Genomic DNA, 20,445 nt, shown 5'->3' on the forward strand with positions numbered 1-20,445 from the left:
AAGTGGCAGCTTTTATCGAGAAGAATTAAGCTGTCAGCGGAGGGGAGGGGGGGGGGGGGGGGGTCAGGCATGGGAGTGACGGATATGGGCAGGAGAACCAACGGAGGGGTAGTTAAGGAAGGTGGCACTGATCGTGTAAGCCATGTTGGCTGGGGTTTGTGCTGGGGGAGGGGGATTGTTGGTTATATGGTTGTGGAAGATTTGATGTGTAAAATTGTTAAAATTATAAAAGCCTCAGTGGGTTAGCACTGCAGCGCCAAGGTCACAGGTTCGATCCTGGCTCTGGGTCACTGTCCATGTGGAGTTCGCACATTCTCCCCGTGTTTGCGATGGTTTCGCCCCCACAACCCAAAAGATGTGCAAGTTAGGTGGATTGGCCACGCTAAAATTGCCCCTTAATTGGAAAAAGAATGAATTGGGTACTCTAAAATATAAATAAATAAATGTCTCAATAAAATATTTTCTAAAAAAATATAATGCACAGTAGCACTGTTCTTTACAGCTACAGGGTCCCATGTTCGATTCCCAGCTCGAGTCACTGTGAGGAGTAAGTCTGCATTACCCTGATGCTGGTGGAATTTGAATTCATTTATCCACAGCAAGGCTGTTCCATTCAAATAAAACCTTTAATCCCCTGCAACAATGAATCTGGAATATAAAGATAGTTGCAGTAATGGTCACCATGACAACCAAGATCTATTTGTGTTAGAATCCATCTGGTTCATGGATGTACTTTAGGGAAGGAAAGCTGCTGCTTTACCTGGTCTGGCCCATGTCACTCCAGACCCCAAGCAACATGACTGCCTCTTAAATACTCCGACATGGCACCGAGCAGGCCACTCAGTTAAGAGAAATTAGGGATTGGGAACAACATGCTGACAGCAATTAAAAATTTTAAATCAAAATTTATTTCGGTGCAATCTGATGGTTAGATTGGAATGGATGGATTTGGATGCAAGTTACAATTATGCCATCCTGTCATATTAGATCTTTCTTACTCTTCTGTATAAAACTAGCTTCTGGTCAAGTTTCTTCACAAAAATTCATGAAATAGCCATAGGAATTTGCAGCAGTAGACCATGTTCTCTTGATGCATGCGGGTGTTTTAATATGCTACTCACTGTTCACATTGCCTGGCTGAACATCAGAATATCAAAACAGTCATATCATTAATGATTTTTAATGATTAAAATAATCTGTACAGAAGTCAGTCATTAACAGTACAAAATTTCTACATCAAACGAACTGTACAATTGCAGGAGTTTGTTGATGGAAGTCTATAAAATCCAGCTCACTTTAATGAGCAAAATAACCAAAAGGAGAGATCAGTGAGTTTAAAAACCAGAAGTTTGACTTAGAAGAGAAGGAAATGGGAGTGTTTGCAGTACAGCAAGTTGGGACATTCCTTTCATTGTGTGCTCTCCCTCTGTCAGTGCTGCTAACAAGCTTTGGCATCCTCAGCGGCTGTCAGTTGCTGTGCACCCTCGTATCCATGACTAGGTTGTGTTCAACAGTCAGTCTTATGAAAGTCAAATACTCATCGTCCCAGCTTTATCGCCTCATCTGTTTCCATTCTCTGGCCTGGGCAAGAGAACAGATCATGGTTGAGCTCAAACAGTTCATGATACATACAATTCATAACATACATTTTACCCGTACAGACATGGGCTGGATTGAGCTTTAGGAAGTTCACCTGCAATCGGAAATTTGCAGAGCATCAGACAGAGACTAGATACTGCAAATCGGGTGGGGGTGGGGGGGGGGGGGGGGGGGGGAGAAGAAAGAGAGAGAAGAGAATAAACATGCTTCCAATAGTATTTGAGTCTCAAAAGGCAATATTCTTATGTTATAATTTTTGACAGTATGTGGGCGTCGCTGGCTGCCCTCGAGAAAGTGGTGGTGAGTGGTCTTCAACTGCTGCAACCCATGTGGTGTAGGTGCAGCCACAGTGCTGTCAGGGAGGGATTTCCAGGATTTTGACAAAGTGACACATTGAAGGAGCACTGATATATTTCCAAGTCAAAATGGTGAGTGACTTGAAGAGGAACACTTCTTTCCATTGCTGTCCCAAATAGCTAACCCACATTCTGGGGCTTTGACCTCCAACCCTGAACTTCCCAGCCAGGGGAAACATCTTCCCTACACCATTATGCCAAGCTCCATCTCCCCCATTATGGTGTCCTCCACCCCCCACCCTCAAATTCACATGTTTCACTAGTCGTCTAAGAAATTTCGCTGCATGTCCCTGAAGCAAGTACATCCCTTCCAGCCAAGGTGACTTAAACTGTACACAGTACTCCAGATGCAGTCCCACATTATCCACCGCAAGGCTGTTCCATTCGAAAATAACCTTTAAACCCCTGTAACAAAGGCCAACAAACCACCCGACTCCCCCAACTGCCTGCTGCCACCATACTGTACATTAACCCTCTGTTCTCTGTGCATAAGGACATCCAGGTCTTCAACCCTGACACTAATACAGCCCAGTCTCCCACTATTCATGCTTGGAAAATCGACTAGAATTCTTTGAAGATGTAACTAATAGAGTTGACCAGGATGAGCTGGTGTCATTTATTTGGACTTCCAGAAGGGGCCTCACGGTAGCATGGTGGTTAGCATCAATGCTTCACAGCTCCAGGGTCCCAGGTTCGATTCCCGGCTGGGTCACTGTCTGTGTGGAGTCTGCACGTCCTCCCCGTGTGTGCGTGGGTTTCCTCCGGGTGCTCCGGTTTCCTCCCACAGTCCAAAGATGTGCGGGTTAGGTGGATTGGCCATGCTAAATTGCCCATAGTGTAAGGTTAATGGGGGGATTGTTGGGTTACGGGTATACGGGTTACGTGGGTTTAAGTAGGGTGATCATTGCTCGGCACAACATCGAGGGCCGAAGGGCCTGTTCTGTGCTGTACTGTTCTATGTTCTAAGGCTTTCAACGAGGTCTCACATAACAGATTAATATGTAAAATTAAAGTACATGGGATTACGGTTAGTGTCTTGAGATGGATAGGAAGATGATTAGCAGACAGGAAGCAAGAAGTTGGGAATAAATGGGTCTTTTCCTGATTAGCAGGCAGTGACTAGCGGGGTACCACAGGGATCTGTGCTAGGGTTTGAGTATAGGAATAGAGATATTTTGCAGAAATTGTATAGGGTATTGGTGAGGCCACATCTGGTGTATTGTGTGCAGTTTTGGTGTCCTTGCTATGGAGTGCAGTGAAGGTTTACCAGGCTCATTCCTGGGATGGTGGGACTGCCACATGAGGAGTTTAGAAAGTGAGGGGGAATTTTGTAGAAATGTATAAAATTCTAACAGGATTAGGCAGGGTAGATTCAGAAAGAATGTTCGCGATGGCGGGGGAGTCCAAAACTAGGGGTTATAGTTTGAGGATAAGGGGCAAACCATTTAGGACGGAGGTGAGGAGAAATTTCTTCACCCAGAGTGGTGAATCTGTGGAATTTGCTAAGACAGAAAGTACTTGATGCCCAAACGTTGTGTAATTTCAAGGATTTAGATGCAGCTCTTGGGGCTAAAGGGATCAGGGTTTTGAACTTGGATGATCAGCCATGGTCATAATGTATGGTTGAGCAGGCTCGAAAGGCTGAATGGCCTCCTTCTGCTTCTGTTTTCTATGTTTTGATGTTTATTCAAACAGCACTCCACTTCTCCATTGTTTTTCCCCATTAAAATGGACGATTTCACACTTCTGACATGTGTGTCAGATGACCCTCTCATCCAGTACCCCCTGCAAGTCCCCACATCACCTCCCCACCAGCTAACTCCGATAAAACACAATTATAAATAACCACAGCTTTGTGCACACCCCATCAGATGTTGGGCGGATATTTCCCCTGGCTGGGATCTAAAATTAGTGGTCAGTCACAGAAAAAGGGATCAACCATTTAGGGACAAAAGAGAGATACAAAGTTCTCTCTCGCAGAGAGTTGTGGCTGCTCAACTGTTGGAATATATTCAAAACACAGGTTGATAGGTTTTTGATTACTGAAGGAATTATAGAATAATGCAGGAAGATTGAGCATATCCTATTGAACAGTGCAGCAGACCAGAGCAGTCAAATCAAACCCCCCCCCCCCCCCCCGCATTTAAAAGAGAACAGGACTATTGTTCAGATCCCCATAGGTCAGGACAAAGAAATGTCAATCTCCTAGGATCCATGGGCGTCATGGTAGCACACTAGTTAGCACTGTTGCTTCACAGTGCCAAGCACCCGGGTTCGATTCCCGGCTTGGGTCACTGTCTGTGCGGAGTCTGCACGTTCTCCCCGTGTCAGGGTGGGTTTCCTCCCACAAACCAAAGATATGCAAGTTAGGTGGATTGGTCACAGTAAATTGCCCCGTAGTGTCCAAATGTTAGGTGGGATTGCTGGGTTACGGGGATAGGGTGGAGGTGTGCACTTAGAATGCTCTTTCGGGAGCCGGTGTAGACTCGATGGGCCGAATGACCTCCTTCTGCTGTAAATTCTATGATCAAGAATGGACCAGTTTGCTCTGGACATCAGATAGCTCCCCCCATCCCCTCAAAAGCAAAGTATCTTTGGATTTTTTAATATATTAATAAGGCAATATAAATGCAAGTTGTTGTTTTAAAATGTAATCTGAAGCATCACACATGGAAGGACTCAATAAACATAACTCTAAATTCATACCTTGGCTATTCGCAGTCAAAGGGCCATTCTTGTATCTATTGTCAACGTTGGATTCTCCTATCGGAGAAAAAGCACAAAGGAGCAATGCAGATTAGACACAACATTGGAAGGTTCCTGTAGCAGTCTTCTGCTTCAGGATTGAAGCTTCTTTGGGTAATTCATAGCACTTTTGAGTAAACATTTCAGTTAATAGATGAAAGAGATCATTCTTGGAGACTACGTTTACGCTCTTTACCAAAGTCAAGCGCTCTCAGGTTAGGTTTAGCACGGATCAGATGCAGAAAAGTGATAATGCTCCTCAGTCCCAAGCAGAGAAGAACATTCCCTATTACACCAGTGTGACATTTGACATCCCACACCAGCTGCTCACATTAGAACCTGGATTTTTGTTGTCACTACGCAGTTGGTTGGGGGATGTCTAACAGAAGGTCAATTAGGAACTGCCTGTGGTTCTCCGCCCATTCATTTAGTGGGTAATAAGCCAAGGCTGGGCATGTCCGAACTTCTGGTAACTATTTCCAGCAGGTCAAGCTCTTGTTCCTCGGCACTGAAGTAGAAAATCTAGTTTCATACCTTTATTCCCAATTTGAAATAAGTTTTTTTTTTATTCTGAACTTGAGTTTACAATAAACTTGTGGATATAATCAAGGGATTATTGACAAAGGTATTATGATTTGACCAAATACAGACTATACTTGAAAGGATGCTGAGACACACATCTGTCTCCATTATAACTGGTTCAAGTTCACACATTCTCAGCTAATCGAAAAGTCAATGTCCAGCTGTTTCCCTGTGGCAAGGGAAAGGCAATGAGTCAGTTGGCAGTTACAATACTGGCAGATTTACACAAACAAAGTTATTTTTGGACACACTAATGTTAAAGTATTTGTACAACTCAATATTGCAGACTGTACTGAACCCCCCCCCCACACGAGGTGCAAGATATATTATGAATGCAGCATAATTCCAACTTTATGGGAGCTTGCAAGGAGGTTAAGTAGTTATGTAAACATGTATACAGTAACATCACTGGTTGCTTGACTGGCCCTGATCAAATGGAGCTTTAGAATAAGGGTTGGCAACTAAAATCTCACTATTCTAATAGATGATCACCACTTGTGACAGTCAGGGTTGAATTATTACAATTTTTCCTTTAGACATTTTCCTGATTCCCCATCATCCCCTTCAGGCACTGCCGGGTTTCACAAGTGTTGATTGCTTTCTGGCATCGCTGGAAAATTTGCCCATTTAAGTTGGGGACTGATGGTGTTGCTCAGTTTCCTTATCTATGCAATCTACCTTTTGTCCATTTAATATCTTCAGTAATAATATTAAGATTCTCAAATTAAAATTAAGTACTGTATCATCAAGCACATCAGAACAGGAGAGGACTTTTTACAACATTCAGTTAGAATCATAGCTGACCTTGACCTCTGTTCCATCTACCAGTCTTTGCTCCGCATCGTTTGGTACCCTTATTGGATCATTCGAATCGTGGTATCGGTGAATCTGCAATGCATCCATGACAAGGCCGATACATCTTTACTGAAGTTCCCTGCCTAAATTTGAACGCAATAGTCCACAGACAGTCTGACCAACTGAAACATCACTGAAAAATTCCAGTATCCTTTCAAATTAATATTTGCGGCACGGGGTGGCACAGTGGTTACCACTGCTGCCTGCGGCGCTGCAGACACAGGTTCGATCCTGGTTCCAGGTCACTGTCTGTATTCTCAGTGTCTGCGTGGGTTTCATCCCCACAACCCAAAGATGTGCAGGTTTGGTGGATTGGCCACGTTAAATTGCCCTTAATTGGAAAAAAGTAATTGGGTACTCCAAATTTTTTAAATGTTTGTGACAGTTTTTGGTGGTTGCGTACCCAGACACCCTAACCCTTTTCTTCTTCCCCAATCTCTCACAATTAAGCAGACATTTTGATTCAGTCCCAGACTCAAAGTGGGTGATCTCAGAACATACTGTACCTCCTTCTTTAATGCCATTTTAAAAATACAACTCTTCATTACTTCACAAATTGACTTCCTTCCAAAACATTCATAATCTGAAATGTTCAGGCCCAACACCAGTCCCTGGGGAACTGATCCGGTGGGAATACTCCTATCATTTCCCACCAATTGGAGAACTAACCCGTTGATCCCTAATCGGTTTCCCATCTCCCAGTCAATTGCAGACCCTAGCTCCTTGACCATGGAAGCAGAGTGTTGGCATTTATACACCACAGCCCAATCTTGGCACACCTGGGTTTCAGATCCATGCTTTCATCAAACATCCACTGTACAACAACCAGGATTTTTACCAATTTAACCCTTTCTGCATGCTCCATTAGTCCAACATATCACCAAGTAGATCTTTTCCCTGCAATATTACATGCTCCCAATGTTCACTGCAACTGGTCTGGTTAGTTACTGGATTGTCAACGAATCCAACCTACCAACAACATACCTTGCCTTCCTAATGAACAGATGGTATTGGTTAACCGTTCAAGATATTCTGGCAAATCGTAGTAATTGTCCCCATAAGAGATCACTTTAATCCCTTTGTCCAGCATGTTCTCACGAAGCTTTTTAAACTCATCCACATCATCCCTGCGCACCAGCATAAAATGTTCCAGGTCAGACTTGTTCCTCACTGCTTCCAGAAAGAGCGACTGAAAGGTTGTGTCCTCAACTGTCCGGCCACAGCCAAGGAAGACGAAGGCCTTATTTTCATACAGCTTCTGAATTTCCCTCTGTTCAGTAATTAAAACAAACATTTACAGCAGCGTCCATTGCTCATAGTTACTGATCTTGACCACAAATTTAAAATGTTCACATTTGCAAAAAGCTAAACATTTATACATGGGGTGTTGGTGTTTTATCATCTCCTCTCTTGATGGCTGTGGCTCCTGCTGGTACCACAAGTGCCCTGAAGGTCATTGTCCAAGTGACTATAGTTCCTGTGTTGGCCTCAACAGTTAATGGGTGGATCAAGCCCAAATCCTGTCCTCATCCGATATCCACAAGTACATACATTTTTCTGCAAGAAATTGCTGGATTGCATACAGAATCACATGAACATGAGGACGGTTTCCTCCTTTTTAGCACAGGGCACTCAGATAAATTGTATCATCAAAACTGCTACCATGGCAGAGATCAGCCAACTCTCACCTCATTCAACTTTCTAGCTTAGTGAGCACATTCGTAAACAGGTGCCAACTTTTCCGCTCCTACCGCTGAGGGGGATTCAGGACAGGGTAGTTTCCAGAGGGTGGGTAGGAGAAGGGAGCATCTCAGACATCTATAAAAGGAGCTTATGGGGTCGGAGGAGACGCAGACCAAGGAGCTGAAGTGAAAGTGGGAGGAGGAGCTGGGAGGTGAGATAGAGGATGGTCTATGGGCAGATGCGTTGAGTAGAGTCAACAAGTCCGCAACATGTGCCAGGCTCAGCCTGATATAATTTAAGGTCGTTCACCGGGCTCACATGACAGTGGCCCGGATGAGCAGGTTCTTTGGGGTGGAAGGCAGGTGCACAAAATGCGCGGGAGGACCAGCGAACCATGTCCACATGTTTTGTCATGTGCAAAGCTTAGGGGATTTTGGCAGGGGCTTGCGGAGGTCAAGTCCAAGGCTTTAAAAATAAGGGTGGAGCTGAGTCCAGGGGTGGCGATTTTCAGGGTGTCAGAAAACCTGGGAATCCAGGAGGAGAAAGAGGCAGACGTTCTGGCCTTTGCTTCCCTGGTAGCCCAGAGATGGATACTATTAGCATGGAGGGATTCAAAGCCCCCGAAGTCGGAGACCTGGCTATTGGACATGGCTAGCTTTCTCTGTTTGGAGAAAATTAAGTTCGCCTTGAGAGGTTCATTGATGGGTTCACCCGGAGGTGGCAACCGTTCGTCGACTTCTTCGGGGAAAATTAATGGTCAGCAGACGGTGGGGGGAAGGGAGTAGTTTAGGTTAGAGTAGGGGGGTAATAAGCCGTTTACCTGCACGAAAGGTAAACGGCTTCTGCACTATGTTTATGGTTTCATGTATATTAGAACATAGAACATTACAGCGCAGTACAGGCCCTTCGGCCCTCGATGTGTCTATTTTGATGTTGTTACTATACCAAAAATACCTCAATAAAATGTTTATCAAACAAAAAAAAAGAATCAACGGCATTACTGTGGGTCTAGAGTCACATGTGGGCCAGACAGGGTAAGTAAGGTAGATTTGCTTCATTAAAAGGGCATTGGTGAAGCAGATGGTTTACAATCCTGGGCCTCTGAATTACTAGTCCAGTGACATTACCACTACATCACCATCCTTCGCCATTACTTGATGCACCACCAGCAACATACACATTTCACATCAGAGTGGATGTCAAAACCCAAGCTTTATCGTTGTCGAGGTCAAGATGGTTGAAAATTCTGTGAAGGCTTGTGAAATCTCTCCATATTGCTTTGACGCCCCACACATGACATGCTAGGGAGCTACAGGATGGTCATAAATTGAAGCTGCGATCGATATTCAAATAATTTGTTTGGTACCCGGTACAGACTGCAAGTGTGATCTTCCAGCTGTATCATTTGAAATCTGGTGTCTCATGGTATTCCGGTGTCTGCACTTGGAAAGAAACATAGAACTCACCATGACTTCTGTATTACGCAACACATTCTGGTAGCCCAAAGGATGCAAAACAATCCCGCTGGGGTTAGTGTAAACGCCGTGGATATGTAACACACTCAACCTTCTTTTCTCCTGTGCCCATTCAAGTACCTACCACAAAGAGAAACAGAATGGAACAGATATTTGCTCTTTCAGCCTGTCAAAGTACATACAGCAAAACAAATGGCAATTGAATATATCTGTTTAATGAAATTAAGTGCAGTTTTCTGCCTCATTCATTTCAATTAATCACATTAATAAATTCTCAAAAACAGATTAATATTTTTACTTGTATTAGTAAAGGTATCCTACCCAGACATCAGCTAATTGAAAAATGTATTCTTACAGCCTTCTATACATACTCAATATCTTTTGTTTCTACTGTTGACACTGATAGCACCCAGCTGGGACTAGATACATGCCTTGCACCTCTCACAGCTTAAACAACTGTTTAAATTAAAGATGCTTTAGAATGTACTCAGGGACTGGTCCACTGAATACAGAAGACAGAAATTTGTGCTGCTGAGAGTTAGGCACTGAAGAGACCTTTCCAGCTTCTTTACATCTAGGAGGAGAAATGTCAAAAGAGTGCAAGGACAAGGCATTGTATAATAATAGTAATCTTTATTAGTGTCACAAGTAGGCTTACATTAACACTGCAATGAAGTTACTGTGAAAATCCCCTAGTCGCCACATTCCGGCACTTGTTCGGGTACACAGGGAGAATACAGAATGCCCAATTCACTTAACAAGCACGCCTTTCAGGACTTGTGGGTGGAAACCAGAGCAGCCGGAGGAAACCCAGCAGTCACGGGGAGAACGTGCAGACTCCGTACAGACAGTGACCCAAGCCAGGAATCGGACCCAGGTCCCTGGCATTGTGAAGCAACAGTACAGTAGTCCCCCGTTATACCGCGCTCCGCAATACCGCGGTTCGTGATATACGGCGGGATGGCTTATGGACCCCAAAAGTCACCATGGGATTCAGCACAAATCAGTAAAATTTATACAGTTCTAATTCTGCTAATATTAGATAAATGCAAACAACAAAAGTCAACGGAACGAATTCCAACCGGCAAAACAAGCAGCCGTGCGTCCGAGTTAGGTTCCCAGACGCCAGATATGAACTTGGTTGTTCCAAGTACCAGGGTTAGATCCTCTGCAGTTTCGATGACGAGCTGCTGTTAAAAGGGGGGAACACATTCATCCCATATCTGATTTTCTATTGGACTTGGCAGATTCGGTATGTAGTTGCCATGGCTGCCTGTCAATCACTGTCAAGTTTGCCAATCAACCAGAAGCAAGGGTAAGGATTTCATCACCTCCTGAGAAGCAGCGCTGTTGTTTGGAAATGCAAGCACTCTGATCTTCGTTTCTATATACGATCAGCTATCTGCAGATCATAATGCGGGTGGAGTTCGGGAGCGGGTGCAGCAAGGCAGTTCGGGGAGGAATTAAATGTGGTGACAGAGCGTAGGAGTGGAGGGGAGAGGCCAATGCAGCAGCAGCACAAAAATGACTTTTCTTTTAACATTTTATGGATATCCGCGGCTCGGATGTAACGCGGGTGGCTGTCTTGGACCCCAACACCCGCGTTATAACGGGGGACTACTGTATTAACTACTGGGCTACCGTGATGCTCCTGATGGTTCGATGATTATGACTAAGTCAGGCTGTTGTTTGATGCGTGTGGGGCAGCTCTCCCAATTATGGAGTAATTCTTCAAAAGGGAAAGAATTTACAAAAATGAACAAAAGATATTTTCACAAAATGTTAAAATAATTCTTATCATCATGTTTGTTGCGACAACTGCATCATGTTACTCAATTTTATACCGATGAGTGCACCACAGAGCATCATTCAATGACTTGAATTAATGACTCACTCAGTTGAAAATTAAAAACAGGAATTTCAGGAAATACAGAACAGCTCTGCCCAGCATTGTAAAACAAATGCCAACTATGGTGAACACCCACCATTAGAAATAAAAGCAAGCAAGTGAGCCTTTACTGACCTGATTAAAACTTTTTAAAAAGGTAAATAAATCTTTTTTTTTTTTAAAAAAAGCTCCAGAAGAAATACTTTCAGTTCCATCTAGAAGACTCCAGGTAAACATTACCCAAGCTGAGACCTGCTGTGACTGCAGAATTATCCATATATGACAGATTTCCAAATTTAATTTGTTTCTCATCATACTTCTCCATGGTCATGTTGACAATTTCCCCAACTCTTCCAACTGCCTTCTTTGCTCCAAGGAGAGGAATCCCAGCTTCTTCAGTCTATCCATATAACTAATCCTTCTCCCCATGACCCATTCTAGTAAATCTACCTTTACCCTTTCCCAAGTCTTCACCGTTATTCCTTAAGAATGGAGGTTACAATTGTGAACACCAAAGCTGCTGGGGCCCGAAGAGCTCTTTCCTTTCGTGCATGCATGTCTTGCTTATTGGCACACAGAGACCTATTTTTTTTAAAGAAGGTATGGGAAAGAATCTCACTTATATTGCTGTTGGAGGAGCAGAACTGCATTTCTGTGCAATCACATGCATCCCAGTCATTGGCTTTGGCATATGTACAAGGCCACAGCTCCAAAAGATTAAACATCCATGGCCTAGGCTATTGTGAGTCGATTGCAAATTGTCACCATGTTGTAAGCGAGACAGCATTCCATCCACATTACCTTTTTCTCATCCGTGAGGTCTAAGGACTCTAATTGGGTTCCTTGGTGAGCGCCATAGATTTCAACAAGGTTGTCAAAGTTGGTGGTTAAAACTAGGGTTCCATTCTCCATCAGCTTCAAGACTGATTGTAAAAGGTGCTTCCCAACATCATCCATCTTGGATTCGAGGTCATCAAAAACTTCATACAAACAGTCCTTAAAGAAGGTTGATCGAACGTTGCTAGTGCGCTGTGGGGATTGAGCAGGTTCAGTAAAATTCATCTACATCAGAATTATCAAGCAAAGCATCAAAATATTCTCTCAGGGAAACTCTAATTCTCTATTTAAATGGAAAATAGTAATGTTTAGTGGGGGAGGAGACAGAAGGAGGAAATAGTGGCATGCCGGAGAGAGTGCAATATCATAACAGATCGAACAAGAGGTCTATTATACCTTAAAACTGTTCATTTAATGTAAAATTTAGTAATCTTGCAGAACTCTTCTGTTTCATAGATATTTTTAACTATGAACAAGATAAATCCCTCTTTCCCAATTAACTCAAATACAGCTTTTTCAACTACTATTTGTGATAAAAATTGTTCGTTTCTAAATCCAGTAGCTTCTGATAGTTTGCATTGCATGGTGCTGAGGATGAGGAATTAGAATCATTTTTGTTCTTTAACAAAAGCGGAAGGCCTGGACAGGAGAGTGCAGGTGATTGGCAAGCAGTGGGTGAGTGTTTTACTTAAAAACTTCAATTGGGCAAATATCATTTCTGGTAAATTTAGCTAGTCATGTAGTAAACTGAAGGATGGCAGAGCACCTCAGTCTAGCTGAAATGCACAAGCAGGATGCTTCCAGTGTCCTGCACAACCACATGTACAGTACATCTACAGTGCTTTCATGAGGCAGAGAAATGTGTGAATAATACATTCCAGAAGATGGTCACCCTGCAGATTTGCACTGTGCAGACAGAGACGGAAAAGGGACTGCTGGAAAGAGAGTATCTCTCAATGCATCTTATTCTTCAACTTGTATTGAATACTGGGAAGAACAATGGTTCCCCTGGGCAGTATAGTCAGAGCCAAGGCTGAGGCACTATAGGGTACACATAGGGGTAAGACAAATGTCAGAAGATTAAGGGCCAGGGAATTCAATAGTTAGGGGAACAGGTGATCACATTTGCGACCCCAGGATTATATGGTACGTTCCATTGCCAGGGTTAAGACCATAACAAATAGGAACAGGAGTAAGCAATTCAGCCCTTCGAGCCTGCTCCGCCACTTAATAAGATCATGGGTTAATCTCTAACAGTCACAAAGTCCACTTTCTTGCCTTATCTCCGTAACGCTCAATTCCTCAACTGACTAAAAACCTATTGATCCCAACCTTGAAAATGTTCAACAACTTGGCCTCCACAGCTTCCCGGAGCAAAACATTCTAAAGATTCACCATTCAGCGAAGAAATTCTTCCTCAAATCCGTCTTAAACGAGCACCTCCTTATTCTTCAGCTATGCCCTCTGGTCCTACACTTGCCCATGAGTGAAAATATCCTCCCAACCCTGCCTAATCCCTATCCTCCCAACCTAAGTATCTTGTATATTTCAATCACATTACCTCTCATTCTTCTGAACTCCAAGAAGCACAGACCCAATCTGTTTAATCTTTCCTCAAATGCCAGTCCCTCCAAATCTCGGATCATCCAAGTAAACTTCCCCTGTAGTGCCTCCAATAATAATTTATCTTTCCTTCAGAAGGGGACCCAAACTGTACACTGTATTCTAGATGTGGTCTCACTGGTATCTTGTACAGTTGCAGCAAAACCTCTTCCTTTTTATACTCCAGCCTCCTTGAAATAAAAGCCAGCATTCCATTTGCCTTCCCTATTACCTTCTGCCACTTTATGCTAGCTTTCTCTGTTTCGCGAACAAGGACCTTCAAGTCATAGAATTTACAGTGCAGAAGGTGGCCATTTGTCCCATCAAGTCTGCACCAGCCCTTGGAAAGAACACTCTACTTAAGCCCACGCCTGCACCCTATCCCAGTAACCCCACCTAACCTTTAGGACACTGAGAGGCAATTTAGCATGCCCAATCCACCTAACCTGCACACCTTTGGATTGTGGCAGGAAACAAGAGCACCCAGAGGAAACCCACGCAGACATGGGGAGAAAGTGCAAACTCCACACAGATAGTCACCCGAGGCCGGAATTGAACTCGGGTCCCTAGAGTTGTGAGGCAACAGTGCTAACCACGGTGCCACTGTGCCACCCATTTTTAGTTCTTATTTCAGTGGCAAACGTGAAACAAATGTGCCTCAATCTAGAGAACCCCCAATGCAATCCACAGACCATGCCCCCCCAACACCAACTCGCCTACAAGGGAGTCATCAAAACCCAAACACCCCATCGCTACATACACCCTCCGTACTACACATTTCTGCAGTCTCTCTCCATTTAAATAACAATCTGCTTTCTCATTCTCTCTTTCAAAATGAACAATCTCACATTTTCCCCACATTGAAATCCATTTGCCAATTGTCTACGCACTCAACTTGTCAACATATCTCCATACTATTTATATCCTCCTTACAACCTGCCTTCCCTATTTGCATCATCCTAAAATGTGGCCACAGTACACTTTGTTCCTTCCTCCAAACCATAAATATACTGTGAAGAGCTGCAGTCCCAGCACTATCCCGATGGCACTACACTAGTTACTGTCCTCCAACCTGAGAAAGAACCCCTCATCACTATTCGCTGCTTCCTGTCCTCTATCCATGCCAGCGTATTACCTCCAACATCATGAGCTCCTACCATGTGTAGTAGCCTTTTGAAATTCCAAATATACAACATTGACTGGTTCTCCTATCCACTCTGGCTGATGCCTCCTCAAAGAACTCTAGTAAATTTGTCAGAGGGGGAGGGGGAATAATAAAAAAAAAAGAGGAACATTTGAGAAGAGAGGGCGAAAAGCCCGAGGTCATGGAACATATCAATATCAACAACGCATGTAGAAAGGAGGACGAGGCGCTCCAGCCAAATTTTAGAGAAAAGGAAAGAAATTTAAAATGCAGGATCTCAAAACTTAGTGTCTCCAGATTTGTCCAGTGTCACTGCAGGTGAATACAGGAATGGAACCGAGGAATACAAGGATGGAGAGTTAGTGCAGGAGGTATGGCTTGTACAAGCCTAATGGATTGCACCTACTCAGGGCCAGTACCAATCTTGTGGTGGGAGGGTTTAAACCAACTTGACACGGGAATAGGAACCGGAGTGTAAATTAAGGCAGGAAAGAAGAGAAAAGGCAAGCATGGAAGGCAGAGGAAACAAAGTAATTGTTCAGTAAATCGCTGAATATATTTCAATTCAAGGGGTTAGTGAATAAGGGAGATGAGCTGACAGCACTTATACACTTGGAAGTATCATATCACTGCAACATGGTTTAAAGAGCAGGAATGGCAACTCAACATTCCTGGTAACAAAGTTTTCAGATGGGGAGGAGAAGGGGAGAAAAAGAGAATGGATTGTTGCAATTTAGGTTTAAAAAAAGACAATTACAATTGTGTAGAAGGCTCAGTAAAATGAGGACATAGGGATTGAATTGAGGAACAAAAAAAAGCAATAATCACACTGCTGAGCGTATACTACAGACCCTTAACAGTCAGGAAAGAGCAGGCACAATGTGTAAGCAAAGTATTGAGAAGTGCAGAAGCAATTGGGACAGTAACAGTAGGGAATGTGATGAGACTGGGATTAAACAAAGGCAAGAAAATAGATTTTTCAATTTATAAACAAAAATATACATGGATGTGCCACTGGGTATATAATAAATCCAAACAGCTGGATGCTTAAAGGGCCACATGCCATTTGCGCACCAGTGTGAAAACTAGTCCCAAATGATCCTGGTTCAGTACAAATTTATTTAGAAGGGAAAAACCCATCAGCCCCAGATAAAGGATTTCTTAGTCATGCGAGGTTTGTTAAATTTTTTAAAAATTATTCGATCATGGGATGTGGGCATCACAGGCTGTGCCAGAATTTATTGCCCATCCCCAATTGCCCTCGAGGGGGTAGTTAAGAGTCAACCACATTGCTGCGAGTCTGGAGTTACATGTCGGCTAGACCAGGGAAGGATGACAGATTTCCTTCCCTAAAGGACATTAGTGAACCAGATGGGTTTTTTTTAAAATGACAATTGACAGTGGTTTCATGGTCATCATTAGACTTTTAATTCCAGATTTTTATTGAATTCAAAATTCACCATCTTCAGTGACGGGATTTGAGCCTGGGTCCCTAGAGCCACTGGGTCTCTGGTTAAGCAGTCTAGTGACGATACCACTATACCACCACCTCCCATTTTTCTGTAGAACAGCTGTTGATGCCCAGAATCACACAAGTCTTGCATTAAGGTCAGTCCCATTAAACCACAGGACAATGAGGCATATACCTCACATAGTCGCTCTTGATTCCATGTGTCACTCGATGGAGGTGCTCAGTACAGAGAAGGCACTTTGCTACAGGATGGCTTGGATGGGTTTAAAAAACTTAATGCAATCCATTCAGGTACTTTATGCTTCCCAATGTCAAAGAGAAAGATGAAGGTGTCGTCCAGAGTCACAGCTCTATTTGGTTGGTCTGTGAATGAAGACCTAGAGACAGTGAGTTTGCCAAGGGCTATAGGATAAGGGAAAAACGAGCCACAAAGAGACTATTAGCAGCACTGCTCAAGAGCATGAACATAATTCGCAGGGCTGTGAACCATCTCTTCTTCAACTGCATCCAAATGTGTACAGAGCAAGTTATCTAACAAACAGAAAGATAACAGTGTACAACCGACGACAGTCAAGCTGTGGACTAGAAACAGACAAATCTAGATTTGGCACTTCATTCCAGTAACTCCAAAATCACATTGCAATACGCACCTTCCACTTAGATTGACTGCACAGAAATATTGATATAATTGGTCCAAAGCCAAAAACAATAAAAGCCAAATCACAGATAACTTGAAAGTGCTGATCTGTAGTTGTCACATTGAGCTGGGGCATTCTTTGCCAAAATTGCTAATTACAGGCTACTAAAAATTACTTACTGGTGAAAGTTTCTGTATCAAGTCATGTGCAACATGCACAAGATTCTTATCTTCACGCAGGGATTTTTGGAATCTTTTGTTCTCCTCCTCTTCAAGGAGGTCAAAGTCATTAGCAGCATCTAGCAAAGCCTGAATTAGTCCTTTCCAGGATTTGAGTGCGGGGACCTGGGGTGCTACAGCAGCACTCACACCTGTTCCAATCACCAACACCAAGTCCTGGGGTTTCTTAGTCTTCAGACTGGGCAAAAGCTTCCTAGTGGATAGATTTCTGCTGTTACATGACTGTAAACATGTTAAATTTTACTCACAATAAACAGAACGCAAATGATATCAAAGACTGTTATATTGAAAAATAAACAGCTAAATGGAACAAATGCAAAATACTAGGAGTGCTGCAAATAATAACTGAAATTGCTGTAAACACTCAGTCAGGTAGCGAGAGAGAGAGAACAACAGTTATTGTTTCAGTTTGTTGACCTTTCATCAAAACTGGAAGAGATTTACAAATTTATATGCAAAATTTAATTATTAAAGTGCAGAGCCAGGAAAGTCCAATAGGGTCGAAGGCGGGAATAATTTTTTTTTTTTTTTTTTTTTAATAAATTTAGAATATCCAATTCATTTTTTCCAATTAAGGGGCAATTTAACGTGGCCAATCCACCTAACCTGCACATCTTTGGGTTGTGGGGGTGAAACCCACGCAGACACGGGGAGAATGTGCAAACTCCTCACAGACAGTGACCCAGGGCCGGGATTCGAACCCGGGTCCTCAGCGCCGTAGGCAGCAATGCTAACCACTGTGCCACCGTGCCGCCCTAAGGCGGGAATAATTAAATGATAAAAGAGTTTTGGTCCTCTTACCTCAGAAAAAGATATGATTAACATAGAGGGAGTGCAACCAAGATTCACCAGCCTTGTTCCGGAGATGACGGAACTGTCTTATGAAGAGAGATTAGACAAACTGGGCCTGTATTCTCCAGAGTTTCAAAGAATGAGAGGTGATCTCATTGAATTCTAAGGGGATCAGGGTTATGGGGAGAAGGCAGGAGAACGGGGATAAGAAAAATATCAGCCATGATTGAATAGCAGAGCAGATTCAATGGAGCGAGTGGCCTAATTCTGCTCCCATGTTCTATGGTCTTATGGACATACTGATCTGTTGTCACCTCCACCTCAATTCTGGTTTGGAGCACGATCATCATGAGTTAGTGTCACTTCTCACAAATAATGTTTGCTTGGGTCAACTGAGCCTGGTGCTCAAAACCCCTCCATCTTGCAGGAATTACACCTCATTGATCCCTGCTGACGCATCACTGTGCCTCGCTATATTCCTGGGTTAGTCTATTGCATGCTATCAATCACAAGAGCATCAATTAGATAACTTAGCACCTCCTTTTCCCTTGTGCACCCAAAATCTGTTTTTGAAAATCTTAACTGGTCTGATTCCATGTCTATGTCAGATACCCTGACTATGGGGCACAGTGGTTAGCACTTTGCTTCACAGCACCAGGGTCCCAGGTTCGATTCCCGGCTTGGGTCACTGTCTGTGCGGAGTCTGCACTTTCTCCCTGCGTTTGTGTGGGTTTCCTCCGGTGCTCCGGTTTCCTCCCACAAGTCCTGAAAGACGTGCTGTTAGGTAATTTGGACATTCTGAATTCTCCCTCCGTTTACCTGAACAGATGCTGGAATGTGGCGACTAGGGGCTTTTTACAGTAACTTCATTGCAGTGTTAATTTAAGCCTACTTGTGACAATATAGATTATTATATTATTCTGACATGTTCGAGCACAGTCCAAAGATGTGCAGGTTAGGTGGATTGGATATGTTAAATTGTCCCTAGGTGGGATTACAGGGATAGGGCAGGGGATTGGGCCTAGAGTGCGCTTTCAGAGGTGCAGACGCGATGGGCCAAATGCCTCCTTCGGCACTGTAGGGATTCTATGATAAGATTGCACTCGGGAATCCTGAGTAGTAACTGATGCCCTTGGCAACATAAAGGGGAAACCAAGCTATGTTTTACCCTCTGTTATGCAGATGACAGGCACACCAACAACAGAAAATTAAACGAAAATCGCTTATCGTCACACGTAGACGTCAAATGAAGTTACTGTGAAAAGCCCCTAGTCGCCACATTCCGGCGCCCGTTCAGGGAGGCTGGTACGGGAATTGAACCGTGCTGCTGGCCTGCCTTGGTCTGCTTTCAAAGCCAGCTCTTTAGCCCGGTGCTAAACCAGCCCCTACTCCTGGACATCCTGTTGGTAAAGACAAAAGTAATTTCTAACCGCCATTTCCTACTATCAGGATCATTCCAGCATATTTCTGGAGTAATTTTAAGATCCTTAAAATACAACATTTTGTTAGGACACAGGAGTTCTAGTTCTTTTTTTATCTGGAGTGCACTGTCTGAATGCATGGGGGATGGGAGGAGAACGAATACTTGAAAAATATAGGTGGAAACCAATTACCATAGATTCCTCATTTCCATGGTTAGATATAAAGTTAGATAATAAAACTTGTTCCCCTATAAATCATATGCAATAATCCAGACAATGTACCCATTCATCTTCTTGAGTGAAGCAATAAACCATAGCTAAAAACATCCAAGATGATTAAAGCAAATAAAATTTCTCCTCATCTCCAAGATAGCCATATAAATTTATGGACCATATGCCCAATTTTTACCATCCATATTATATATCAACATCAAAATAATTTTACTGGTAAGATGATTTATATCAAGTACACATTTCCTGCACATCCATTGGAAGAGGTTGATTCATATTATTCTTGTGTGTGCGACCCTACACAGAAGAAAAAGGTCAAAAGAAACACTGGAGAGCAATGCAAAAAGAACCAGTATGAAACCCAAAACCTCTGGTTTCAATATAAAAAATATCCCATGCTAATGCCCAAATCTTTAATCAATGGGATAAAAACACTGTTTTACATTAACCTATCTTTTGCTTTTAGATAGTGCTGTACTCACTATAATTTTAAATATCTGAATTCACCATTAGTTTCTTACATCTAACAATACATCTTTTTAAGTCTCAAAACAGGCTGTTTGTCGTGTCAACTTGGAAATTGAAGACAATAATTTAATTAGTAGGTTGGACGTTATTACACAATGAATATTCTACCTGCATTTTTTGGCTGATGGCGCGTCATCCCTTGCACTCGAATCTTGCCTCTGTAGAGATGCCATCCAGCTTCTGGGACATTGAAAAGTCAGGGAGTTAGATAATGTTTCAAAAGCAAGGAATGATGCTGAAACTTTTCTAGAAGTTAAAGACATTTCCTACAGTCCTTCTAAAAAAAACTCTGTCTGACTCGCAGGTGATCTCCTTGCGAACTCACTTCAAAGTTTTTGAGGCATAAACAAAGACTTCTG

The 20,445-nt window shown here is 43.0% G+C and overlaps 1 protein-coding gene across 4 annotated transcripts in view; it reads right to left on the reverse strand.

Moving 5' to 3' along the window:
- Positions 1 to 1,164: 1,164 nt before the first annotated feature.
- fam118b (family with sequence similarity 118 member B) overlaps positions 1,165 to 20,445 on the reverse strand; it is a 48,249-nt gene continuing 28,968 nt past the window's right edge. Inside the window, exons 2-9 of one of the 4 annotated variants that reach the window (XR_005458169.1) lie at positions 20,195 to 20,266; positions 17,055 to 17,307; positions 11,985 to 12,212; positions 9,287 to 9,415; positions 7,111 to 7,407; positions 6,087 to 6,220; positions 4,662 to 4,718; positions 1,165 to 1,581 (exon numbers count right to left, since the gene is read on the reverse strand). Coding sequence is in view for 3 of the 4 variants with exons in the window: in XM_038779017.1 (XP_038634945.1) it covers positions 1,538 to 1,581; positions 4,662 to 4,718; positions 7,122 to 7,407; positions 9,287 to 9,415; positions 11,985 to 12,212; positions 17,055 to 17,307; positions 20,195 to 20,259 (1,062 nt within the window). In the remaining variant the exon portion in view is untranslated. Of the gene's footprint in view, positions 1,582 to 4,661; positions 4,719 to 6,086; positions 6,221 to 7,110; positions 7,408 to 9,286; positions 9,416 to 11,984; positions 12,213 to 17,054; positions 17,308 to 20,194; positions 20,267 to 20,445 lie in introns of those variants that run through there. The other 3 variants (XM_038779018.1, XM_038779017.1, XM_038779019.1) reach the window with 3 other exon arrangements.

This window comes from Scyliorhinus canicula, chromosome 19 (genome assembly GCF_902713615.1).
Source record: "Scyliorhinus canicula chromosome 19, sScyCan1.1, whole genome shotgun sequence".
In the NCBI taxonomy this organism is placed as follows: Eukaryota; Metazoa; Chordata; class Chondrichthyes; order Carcharhiniformes; family Scyliorhinidae; genus Scyliorhinus; species Scyliorhinus canicula.